We start from the raw sequence: 12,015 nt of genomic DNA on the forward strand, positions 1-12,015 counted from the left end.
TCTTGTGGCTTGTAGACAAACATTCATGGTGCATCCACACGGCTCGTGAACAGCACAAAACTGAGCCATGGTGATATGATGGACCTACAGAGGAGACTTGCATTGCTACAGAAAGTGCCAAAAAAATGAACATCAGATCCCTATACATGTTCTTTATGATGCTGGTAACACACAAGTCAGTAATAAGAATAACAGTAAGTTGGGTAGCCTGTATCTTCATGTATTTGAGTACTTTTTAATTTGTCCCCAAAATTTTATAACAGACCTCAGGGAAAAAAAATGGTCAACAGTATTTCTCACAAATCTCATAAAAAAATTTGTCTAAATGTACTGTTTTCCCACACAGAGCTTTCTATATCTAACTAGATTACAAATATGATTGGAACACTTCTCTCCTAATAAAAAAAAGTTTAAATAAAGCACTTTTGGTAATTTATCTCCATGTCACAAAAGGATGAACATGGGATTTGTCTTCTACCATTTATCTGTGCCAAAAGCAAAGTTTTCAGATTTTGACAAATATCATAGATGCTCATACTTCTCGAAAAGTGTTTTGATTAATAGCAAATAATTTATCTTTCAAGAGTAAATTCCTCTGATGCATGTTTGAGTTGTGGGGCTTTCTTTTGCTGAAACTGGAGAAGGAAAGGCAAGTGAAGGATCTTCTCCAACACACATGGAACTAGCTCTGCCTTAAACATATGGCAATATTTCCTGTACTTATTGCAGCCTTCAGCTTTTTGCCTGCCATCACAAAACAGACATCCCACTGAAATGAGACAGGACACCAATACAAAAGACATTTGCAAGTTTGCCCAAGCTGCGAGGTGCTCTCAAATAGAACATAGGGAAGATGAAATAAAGCATCTTCCACCTTTAAAATTGAGAGCAATGTATGCAAACAAGCCATAGGCATTGCTATGAGTCTGCACAAGACTTCTTTCCTCCTATGGCTTCAGCTTCCAAACTAACCATGGAGCATGAACACAGCTAGATCTGCCCCAGTGCCTCCTTCAACATTACATATGCCCCCTCATCTCTCCTCTGCAGAGCCAGAAAATGCAATTGGCTTTGCCTTACTTTCAGGAAAGAAATCCAAATGTTATTGACAGCCTTGTACTTACTGAGTTCAGAAATGCTCCCCACGCGCGTAGCAAGTAAAGACTGCTCGATGGTCCTTAGCTCTGACTGGCTGAACATCTGCACCTCCCCAGGCTTGTTTGACCTTTGCTGGTCTTTGTGAAGGTTCAAGCTGTCCGGCAGGCAGAGAACACCTACAGTGGAAAAAAAGAAAGGAGAAGTCTGATGTAATTTCAGCCAACATGGATGACTTTGGTGGCACCACCCCATCGTTTTGGGGACATTCCAAGATACAGCCTGTGTGTGCAGAGCTCGAAGACAACCAACATCTGTAACTCAATGTCACAGATGACTCATGCAGAAGTGGCCCTTGTTAGCTCTTCTGAATATCCCCAAGTCAATTACAACGTCGCCCTAGGGATAATTCTTACAGAAAATCCTAGGAGGATTGCCCAAAGGGGAGTTCAAGAGGGTTCCAAAGAAGCCTCCTAGAAACTACTCCAAACCTACACAAAATTATTAGAAAACGGTATCTACTGGTATCTCAGAATTCTTAAAGATTGGCTTTAAAATTATATATGAGACAGATGATACATTTACAGGATTTTCCTGTAAGGGGAATTCCACTGTCAATTGCCAAAATAACAGACAGTATCAAGATGTTAGAAGTGTCATTGATGGGCTGATTGAATTTCTTTTGTAACAGCTCCTGGCAATTGAACTGCTTGGACTTCAAAAGCCCATTATGAAGAAGCCCTTAGAGCAGTGAATTTTTATGGTGCAGGGCAAAAGTAAAGCTACTGACAATAAAATGATTTACATACACATTCATTCAGGCACAAAAGTCACTTTCTGCCACAACATCTAAACCCTCAGGAATAGACAGAGGGCATAAATTTACTCATCAAAATCATTGTCACGCTAAAAAACAGAACTTATTTACAAGAGCAAACACTGCATTGCCATCCTTGACTAACTCATGCATTGGTCCAGCTTGGAGAGCAAGCTCTGCTCCCTTCCTAAGGTCTGGGAACAGTCAGCTATGGCTATGCTCTTCACAATGGCTATCATCTTCCCAGTCCCTCTGGGACACACACAGGTAGAGACCCAGGCAATGGAACTCTACCTCTTTATGATGATTAAATTTTATCTTATGTCCAAATGCATGATATGCAACAATTACCTTAGAAAAGAAGCCAGAGTAGGAAATAAGTATTTTCCATTAGTTTTTACTACTCTTTTCTTTTAAGCACAGACAGGAGATTCTGCCCTTACAGGCCAAGAAGACTTTGCAAAATACATTAAGGAAGAGGTATGTATTTAGTGTTTTTCTTCAAGGAAACAACTTGCTTAATTTTCCAGCTCAGTAAATATACAACATCTAACGCTACTGACCAATAATTCTGCCAATAGGTATAATGTTGGAGGTCCAGGGCAGAATAGCTACCTTAACCTGTTTATCTCAGTTATGAAACAGCCCCACAAACATCCCTGCCTTGGGAGCACTGAAAGACCAGGCAATTCACCTGAGAGGAGATGCTTCTCAGACATCTTGTTAGCTTCACCAAAACCATCCTGGATTCCCTCCTCACATCTATCCCTTCCCTGCAAACAGCTCAGTTTACAAGCTATATTTGCAGCACAGACCTAAAAACACCCATTCTGGGAGGAGAGAGGTGACACAGGTTCAGTGAGCCTATTCAAAAGAAAAAGCAGGGGTATACACTGGGAAAACCAAGACCAAAAGTCTTGTCAACCACGGCCACGAGACAGCAACCTAAACCAGGATCATCCTCTGCACACAGCAGCAGTGCCAGAACAAAGTTCCTGATAGCCTGTTTGAACGCTGGAGACAAAGGAGCAGGAACAGATGTAATTCCCAGCTCTGGCTCTGGTCCCAGGGTTGTAACAACTCCATGCATGTGTAGAAGGTCATGAGCGAGTAACACGACTCACGAGGAAGCGCCCTGGAGAAAAAGAGCAGGACATCTGACACAGCAAAAGGGAGGGAAGAACTTAAAGCAGAAAGGTAGGGAATGAAAAGCAACAACAGCTTATCAAACAAGCTCTTCAAATTCTCCTGCCATCACTCAGTGGCTGACTCACTTAAACACTTGGCGCACTGATCGACATTTATATTCCGTGGATGTACAGATCTCCAGAAGTACAAACACCTGGATTTAAAATGCAGGATTGCCTGCATATTTTAGTAAGTACTCTCTCGGAAATATTTATCAATTTTTTTTAGATTATTCTTTATAATTTTAATGGGTAGAAATTAAGACAAAATTGGAAGCGTCTTCCCTGCAGAAAACAGATGTGAAAATGATCTAATATTCTAAGAGATTTCTAAAAACAAACAAAAAAAATAGAGCACAAACAGCTTTATAGCGTCTTTAAAATATGAATTGGATAATTTTTCTGCAAAAACACACCTTAAGTGTGGGGGAAAAAAATCCTGTTTATGATAATTTTACAAATAAAATCCAAATTGTTTAAAATCCTAATATGTACAGAAAATATTTCTCCAAGTGATTTATGCAGTGGGATATAGACATTTTATTCTCTACTTTATCTATGACTCTGTTCCCACATCCAGGCCTTTTCCTTACAAACAGCCCTGATGATTAATTACTCTGTTCTTTGGCGAGGGGAGCATATTCTTCGGTTCTTGGATGGAAAAGCGCAAATGAAATGCAAAATGTGCCATTGTTAGAAAACGTAACAAATTCTAGGATGTATCATGCCAAAGGGTTTCACTTGGGTTGGAGATTAGCAAAGACACACAATAGCCAAACATCTGATACTTATATCCCAGCTTCAAAACTATAATTGACCACAGCCAGTGACCAGTGGGGTGATGGAAGATTTGTTTATAACTTGTAATTTTGCTGGATCAAATCTGTTTCTATAAGTATAGAGAAAGGGAATTCTATGGCTTGGGCATGTGACTCTGCCAATCTTCTAGCTTCAACTGTTTTCCCCCCCAAAATATTAAAGTGAATAAAATGCCTTTTTAGAAGAAAAAAACATTCTCTTTTTATCAGTGTTTGATGTAAAGTTCAAATTTTCTGATGAAAGGCTACAGCAGGGAAGAAGAGAGCATGCCAAACTGAGGAGGGAGGTGAAAAAATAAACATTTTGTGATTATAAATATCTTTTTTATAGATAGAAACATCTAAAAAGCTTTCACTGGTTTGGCTACAGTTCAACTTCCTTATTTTAATTCTTTGCCAACTGGTGTTAATTCACTTGCTTTTTCAGCTGTATTGTGTTAAACTTGAAAAATAGGTGAGGACCTCAAGTTTCCAGTTGCCCAAAAACCAGGACTTTCCCCCACTCTCTTTTCTTGCTGTCACTGCCGATGCTACCTGTCATTCCACACCAAAGACATCTGTGCAGTGTCTTCAGAAATGAACAGCAGTACCTGTCTTTTCTCTCAACTTGGCACTGTTTACATGTCCTTCCTTTCTGCACAGTTACTGAACCCTGTGCGCTTCTTTGCCCATTATTTTATCCCTCTTCTTCCCTCTGATTCACTAGAGTGGAAATTAAGAAGTCAGTTGTTGCCTGATGAATACAGGGCCAGACTCCTTCAGTATGTCCCTGGCAGCTCTGCACCACCCAGCAATGTACAGAACACCCCTATGTTGCACCTCCGACTGCTGTGAACCACTGGAGCAAGGAAGGCAATCAAAGCACTCAAGTGTATTTGGATTTCGTCACTTCTTTTGGTGCTCCCCCTTGCCTGTACTCTCCTTGGGGCATGGATCTGCCTAGGACTTGATTTCAAGGAGACAAATCCAGAATGGGCCATACCCAAAATTGTTTTATTCACTTAGCTCTTGGCCTCAGAGTACCCTGCAATCTGTAGGTAAAAGACTGAAGAGAAATGCATATATTTTAAAATCAGCAGGATGCCAAAAAAAAAAAAAAGCTCCTAATGCTCCCCCTCCCAAATCTCTAGAGAAAAAACATCACAGAGAAAATCCGATGCACAATTAATACACTCTACATTTTTCCTGCCCTCTGGGCTCAGCTGAAACACAAGCCAGAGCTCAGTCCCTAAGGACCTTAAAATCCCAAACCAGAGAAGTATGGCACAAAACGAAAAAGTGAAGACTTGAAAGTGCCCAGACTTATAAAAGAAGCAGTTATTTTAAACCTTCAAGCAAACTCATCCAAAGACTGGAGTACCTTGTAACTCTTTTCCAGTTTTCCTGTGCACATTCCCACCTCTTTGGGCTTGGTTGATGCACCACCCTCCATTGCAAAGCAGATTTTGGCACAGAAATACATGCCTTCCTGCATACTCCTTTCAGAGATTGTTGCAGAGCTGCCTAATGCTGTCCTTGCAGCATGACAGAAGTGTGTGTGCATCACACAAATATCCCAGATTCAGTGTCCAGCAGCAGTCCCAGTAGATGTCCTCAGTGCCTCCCCAGCAAAATAGCCTGGAGGACCTGATAGTCAAGAGCAACTCCAACACCAGACACAGCAGCTGCAGTGTGACTTACAGCTTTTCTGGGCAGGAGAAATACGGGTTGTGTAGCCCAAATCTCACCTAAATACAGAGGAATCATTAAAAATAACTAAGCTTTTTCCACTGTTCCTCAATTTAGACAGATACCTGCACTTATTTACATACCAGCTGCTGCCAAACATTTGATTCCTGAAGTGCTGGCATTTATGATGCCCATACTCCAGGACCAGCAGACTTCACTTTCTCTCAGGCATAGGCTGCTGGCTTTCCATGGACCACGTATTGCTCCTGGCACTGCACAGCTATTTGTATCATGCAAAGGCAGATCAAAGGGCAAACCAGCAAAAAATAAGACAAGCAACTGTTTGTATACCACCATGAATGACTACACAATGTGCAAAGCAATAAAACAGCAAGGCTTTTTATTTGGGATAGGTAATAAAGTATGAGGCAATGCTGTGTTGCATGCTCAAACATCCTGTACGCCAGTCCCAAACCACCTTTGCCACCTAAAACATCATTTTCAACTGTGAGTCCATCCCAGGAGAAAAAGAATGAGAGATTTGGGACCTAAACTTGCAGTTTCAGTTACTGCATGTCTGAAGTTACTGCTCCAACCTTCCTCTTCTCACCCATCGTAAACATACCACACATCTCCCATATTTGAAGCTTTTATTTGTATTTCAAGGAGTTTGAAACATTTAATCAAGCTACTGCTTGAGCATACAGCAAAATCACCAAGACCAAATGATACCTCAACTATCATTGAATTCAATTATATATTTATTTATTTATTTATTTATTTATTTTTTTATATATATCTATCTATATATCTGCAGATAAAGTGACAGAACACAGCAAACAAGAAGTTTGCACTGCCTACATTCATGGGTCTGCAACACCTAATGTTATCCACATTTTAAATTCCTTGCCTCCTCTCTTCTCCTTTAGTATTCAAATCCCATGGACTAAGCAAAACAAAATTCCAACGACATTAAATTAATAAAAATGCCCACTGAACAATGTGATTCAGATGATCCATGGCTGAGGCATCTAGCAGAAACCCAACATAAATGTGTTTGCTTTGACTAAAAATTCAAGTGCTGTGAACATTATAAAATATTTCTTGCACATTTCACCATTCATTCCTTTGGAAAGAGTGCCAGACTTCTTTATATCAATTTAGAGTGTAGACAAAAGCATGAAGGCTTTGCTGCTCTCGTTATTTTTCTTTAATTGTCCTATTTGAAAGAGAAAATAATTAAAATTATCTTTGACCTCCCTATTTATCTATCTATTACATCTTAAGCAAATGTATATATCTGGAAAACAGTTTATACTCCCACTGCAAGAAGTCCTACTAAGAATTTATAGAAGTTAAGTGTGCAGGACAGATTACACATATATAGATATATACATAGCAGATTGATATAGATATATAGGTATATACATATATGTATATATAGCATATATATAGCAAATTGCTATAGAAAATGAGCCTGAAAATGGTAGTTAAACCTGATCTGTCCCCAGTGCATGGTGTTGCATGTTATATTGCTCAAGTAAATGCCAACCTTACCTAGGAGGATTACCTTTAGGAGCAGGAAATCCCCTCAGTCATCATATTTTTTTATTTTTTACACAGGAACATCAGACTAGAAAATCTTTAGTCTCCTGCTCTCATAAATAACCATGTGAAGTTCAAGAGCTCACGAAACATCCAATCAAAAAAAAAAACCCTTTTCTTCCACAAGGTCATGTAGCAAAATACTTCCCAACATCAGGGAGCATTCTTGAGATCTACAATGGAAAGGCCTATGGGAAAAAAATAAAAGGGTCAAAAGTATTGCCAGCTGCCTTTGCAACAGCAAAGCACTTAACTAGGTGCAAGTCCCACATGGTTGGTACTCCGACATGCAGAAAAACTCTCCTGACCCCATACTTTGTGATCGTGGCAACCATGAATATGTGAGGATGATGTAGCATCCAGATACACAGCAGATTTTGTGGGACAGTATAGGATCACCAGCACCATGAGCTCAACATCCCAGCTCCAATGCACAGGATCTGGTGAACCGAAAGGGATGCAAACTACTATGTCAAGGCTCAAACTTGGAAAGAAACCCTACAGTCTCCATTTCTTAAAACAACCTGCACCGTCATCCCTGGGCTCAGCCTGTCAACTTGACTGGCAAGGCAGATGGAAAACATCTTGACTTCTCCTTACAGAAATGAGACTAAAGGGAAAATTTTAAAGCTAATCATATCAGCCAGTGCTTTCAGTTAAGGGAAGATCTGGAAAGCATTCAAGGCGAGGAGCACAAAGTGTCTTCTTTCCACACATTCCAACCCAGTTAAATAACAGGGAGTGGCTTTGCATGGAGAAAATGCAAAGCACTTGGGAAAGCCAGGTGGTGAGGTAAAGCTTCCAGAATTGGAGCCTTAAAGTAGGCAGAGCAGCCCAAACAAGGAAGGGTGGAACAAGCACAGGAATCAGACACAAGAGACTAAAGGGACACTACTTTGTGTGTCTTTTAACGCCTACTACCCAAAGACATTAATAGGCATTACCAGCTTTGCACTTTGCCTCAAGACATTGGCATTATGCAGATAAGGTAATATTCACGTCTAACTTGTAGATAAAGTGAAAGTAAAGCATTAGAGAGTTTACTAACTAATTCAAGGTGAAATAAGAAATGTTAGAGAAAATCAGGAAAAGACCATAAGGCCTCTAGCTATGCATTTTAACCACAAGAGATCACCCTTTCTCTCCTGGAAAAAATCAGTAGAAGAGCAAATGAATAATGCTTACAAATTAAAGAACTGAGAGCCGAACTAAATCATCCAAAGCGAAGAGCACCTCTATGAGATATGAGAGCAGATGCTACAGGAAGACGAGATAATAGAATTATATTACAACATGTGACTGTGACATCTTTTCTTGTAACCAAGTTTCTTAGCACAACATATTCTACTTAACTGGGACATCCTCCTTATTAGGATCCTTCCAAAGGCAATAGTTTTTGCCTAATGATAATGAGTGGCAATCACTGCTGCTTAAAATGGCATACAAGTAACAACAATTCAAGTAAATTAGGATATATTCTGCTAGCACCAAGCAGTTAAATGGTGCACAACCAAGTGGAACACAGGATGGATTTGATTGTTCAGGCTATATATTACAAAACAGAAAAGAATCAAGACTATTAGATCCCCCTAAACATGGAAACTGAGCTCCCAAATCACCAACTACAGTTTTACATTTATTTTTCTTAGGATATAGAGAAAACAAAGTCTTAGTCCTGCCAAAATTAATTGCTAAACTTCAAAATCCTCAAAACCACCGCAAAAATAAACTACAAAAACAGTGAACATGAAGCAAGACACTCCTCAAGCCAAAGAAAAAATGGACACCCATCTCCTCATGCTCATCTCCAGGTCTCTCCCCATTTCCTTAAGTGGTCTTTGTGATACTGCCATAGGGCAAAGCAGCAGAAGATGCTGCTTTCCAGAGTGCATCCGTGGGCTGGACAAACAACACACTGTGATGGCACAGCAAGCTGCAGCTGATGCAAGAGCTGTATTCCCCTCCTGTTCCCCAGTGAGGGGACTGATGTGCACCCTACACCTTCACCTACCTGTGATCTTCACCACTGCTCTCCCTGTTGGCCACGAAGAAGCATTTTATCAACTTCACAATAGGAAAACTGCACAACAGCACACTCTGCTCAGTCACGTTGTTCCACTGTCACAATGACCATAAAACTTTCAGTGAGAGTTGTGATTTTTTTGGCAGAGAGATGTTAGAGCTGACACAATGCATTTATTTCATGTTGAGGACCCATCATCTTGAGATTACCCTGATCTAAGCTATGCTGCCCTGGAACTAGCAATGCGTCTGAGAAAGGCTTTCTATCACTCTTTGATAGGAGGCATCCAGACACAAAAAATAAAATTTAAAAATGCCATATCATCTTCCTTCTCTGCTACACGCGAATAAATATAACACATGCAGCCCCCAGTGTCTTGACCCAAGAAGAAGTTGAGAGGTCATGGGGAATCTGATGGAAGAAAAGAGCGTGATGAATATGTTGGCAGCACCAGCAAGTGAGAAAGCTCAGACAAATGTGGATTTGGCGGTACCCAGTCTAACCGTGAGATGCCCTCTTGCAGCAAGACAGAAGACACATACTCAAGGAGGAAAGGATGTGCTCTGGTATAAACATGGACTCTGGGCATGCACAAGAGTACTAACTCACGCAAAAACGGGTTTGGCTAAAAACAAGCACAATTCCCTGTTAGACAGAGTTCGAAGAAGGTCTACACCTTTGAGTCACCAAAAATGACTAAGAATGTGTTAATGAGTTTTATTTTATGGAAGAAGACCTGTCAGCTGATAGCAGCAAAACAAGAGGATTCGGTGATTCACAGTTTAATATGCTTTCCCAGAGCCTGTAATTTCCTTTATTCATTACCGTCAGGCCCCTGAAGTGCCCAGCCATGACAGAAGACTCCCGTTCAGCAGCTGTGACGTGGGCACGGCCCAAAAGCCCAGTCCAGACTCCGCCAGTACTTGATACACAAAACAGCAGCAGCTAATTAGACACTCTCGTATATGAGCAGTGAGCTTCTTGTAACGATACTGGTTTGGACTTCTTGAGAAGAGAGACTGAGTGTTAAATTGCAAATGAGTAACCCCACACAAGAACGTAATCCCCCGTTTTTGCAAGACCTACAATCCAAACGGGCTCCTGTTCCAGGTACTGCAGATATAGTAAAGCAGTGCAAAATGCCTGATCCAAAAGAACATATTTTCCGTTGCTCTCTCTGTGTGCCACCATTCCTTTGGCATAGGCACCATGTATCAGATGCTTCTGAGGGTCAGACACATCATCTCAAAATCAAAACCACTGATGCGCTTCCGTTTCTGAGCAGTTGCACCGATACTAAACAATACACTTAGCAAGAATATTTTGAATGCCCTAAAAAACACCTCCTCCATTTGCTTCCATATTTGCAAATATTAGTATGCTTTTTACAGGAGAAGGAATTGCTTGCCAAAAATTCCTCCTTTCACTTTGGAACACCATCAGAGTATACAAAACTGCATGAATAATACACGGCCGAGCAGATGCCCTGTGCTGAGACTGAGCACGGGGTATTCCCAGCGTAGTTACCAATGGCACCCTTCGCATTTCACAAGTGGAAGCAGCTGGAAACTAGATGGAGGGGAGCGTGACAGGGAGCCTGTGGTCTGTGGAGCACTCACTGCCTTGCACTTGGGAGCCAGTTACATATGCAAAAGCTTACAAAAACCATACCTGGAGGAGTAAGGATGGTTTGTAATTCAAACTGCGGAAACACCTGACCATACAAGGGTGAGGTGACCGGTTGATGGGAGAATGACACCCCTTTCTGCAGAGCTGGGTGCTTGCTGTTTGCTTTGTAAGTCACCTTCCATGAATGCCAAAACCTTGGACTCTGGTCCAGGCAATGCTACCATAGTATCAAAAAGCAGCTAAAATCATCACCACCCTTCAATTTCGAACAACTAAACTATCAGCGCCAGAGGTTTCTGGGAAGGTATTAAGGTATGTGTTTTAGTAAAATAAATATAAAACAAATAAAATTAGTTAGTCTGCAGTCAGCAGAGCATTAAAGCCAAAAACACAGGACATGTAGGCACTGCAATGAAACCCCTGAGCCAATGGATACATATGGATGAAACTGCACCGCTGCTGCACGTTGCCATGCTTCAGCAGGACAATGCAGGCAGCTCTGGCAGAACTCTTACTGATTTAGTAAAAGTCAGGATTTTAGCCCCCCAAGGAGTAACTTTTGGGTAAATTGGAGCATTCGGAGACCACAGAAAAGGTTAATCAGGATTTCCTTTCAACTGCTTGAACAGATGAATATCAGATTAGCCACTCCACCCTCACCGTGAAAGCCCGTGCTTAATGAAAGTAAAGAATGATAAGATGGTTTAGAAACACAAGCTGCTATTTACTGGCTTTAGGGCAGTATCCCATAACTACGAGAATTTACTACGCTCCCTCCCACCCTGCTAAGGATGGCACTACGCAAACTGATTATCACAGCAGGATAAAAACCACCTGCTCATGAAGTACATGGCAATCTCCTGAACTGTCTACTACCCCACAGCAGAACGTGCCCCACAGCCTCCTCCATCCCTCACAGCCAGGTATGGTACATCACTTGGGGTATCCCTAGCAGGTGAGATGTCCTCACCTGCAAACACCTGAGTTCAGGGACTGACAGCTGTGACCTGCATGGGACCAAGGTACCCGTCTCCCACCCTCAAGTAAAGGAGTAACCTTCTGCCTTCAGCATGTGCTTCAATGGGGTTTTGTCACATATTTAAAGCCAAATATTCACCTAAAAATTTCACTGACTGGAAACTCTGGATGCCAGCCAGATGACAGTCCTTTCTA

General features: G+C 41.2%; 1 protein-coding gene across 5 annotated transcripts in view; it reads right to left on the bottom strand.

Annotated features, from left to right (window-relative positions):
- BTBD11 (BTB domain containing 11) overlaps nucleotides 1-12,015 on the bottom strand; it is a 183,302-nt gene that overhangs the window by 82,219 nt on the left and 89,068 nt on the right. For all 5 annotated transcript variants that reach the window (XM_039380789.1, XM_039380790.1, XM_039380791.1 and 2 more), the window contains exon 2: nucleotides 1,125-1,274. In XM_039380789.1, coding sequence (XP_039236723.1) covers nucleotides 1,125-1,274 — 150 coding nt within the window. The remainder of the gene's footprint in view (nucleotides 1-1,124; nucleotides 1,275-12,015) is intronic.

Source organism: Pipra filicauda, unplaced genomic scaffold (genome assembly GCF_003945595.2).
Source record: "Pipra filicauda isolate LSUMZ 115617 unplaced genomic scaffold, ASM394559v2 scaffold201_size1378038_pilon, whole genome shotgun sequence".
Taxonomy (NCBI): Eukaryota; Metazoa; Chordata; class Aves; order Passeriformes; family Pipridae; genus Pipra; species Pipra filicauda.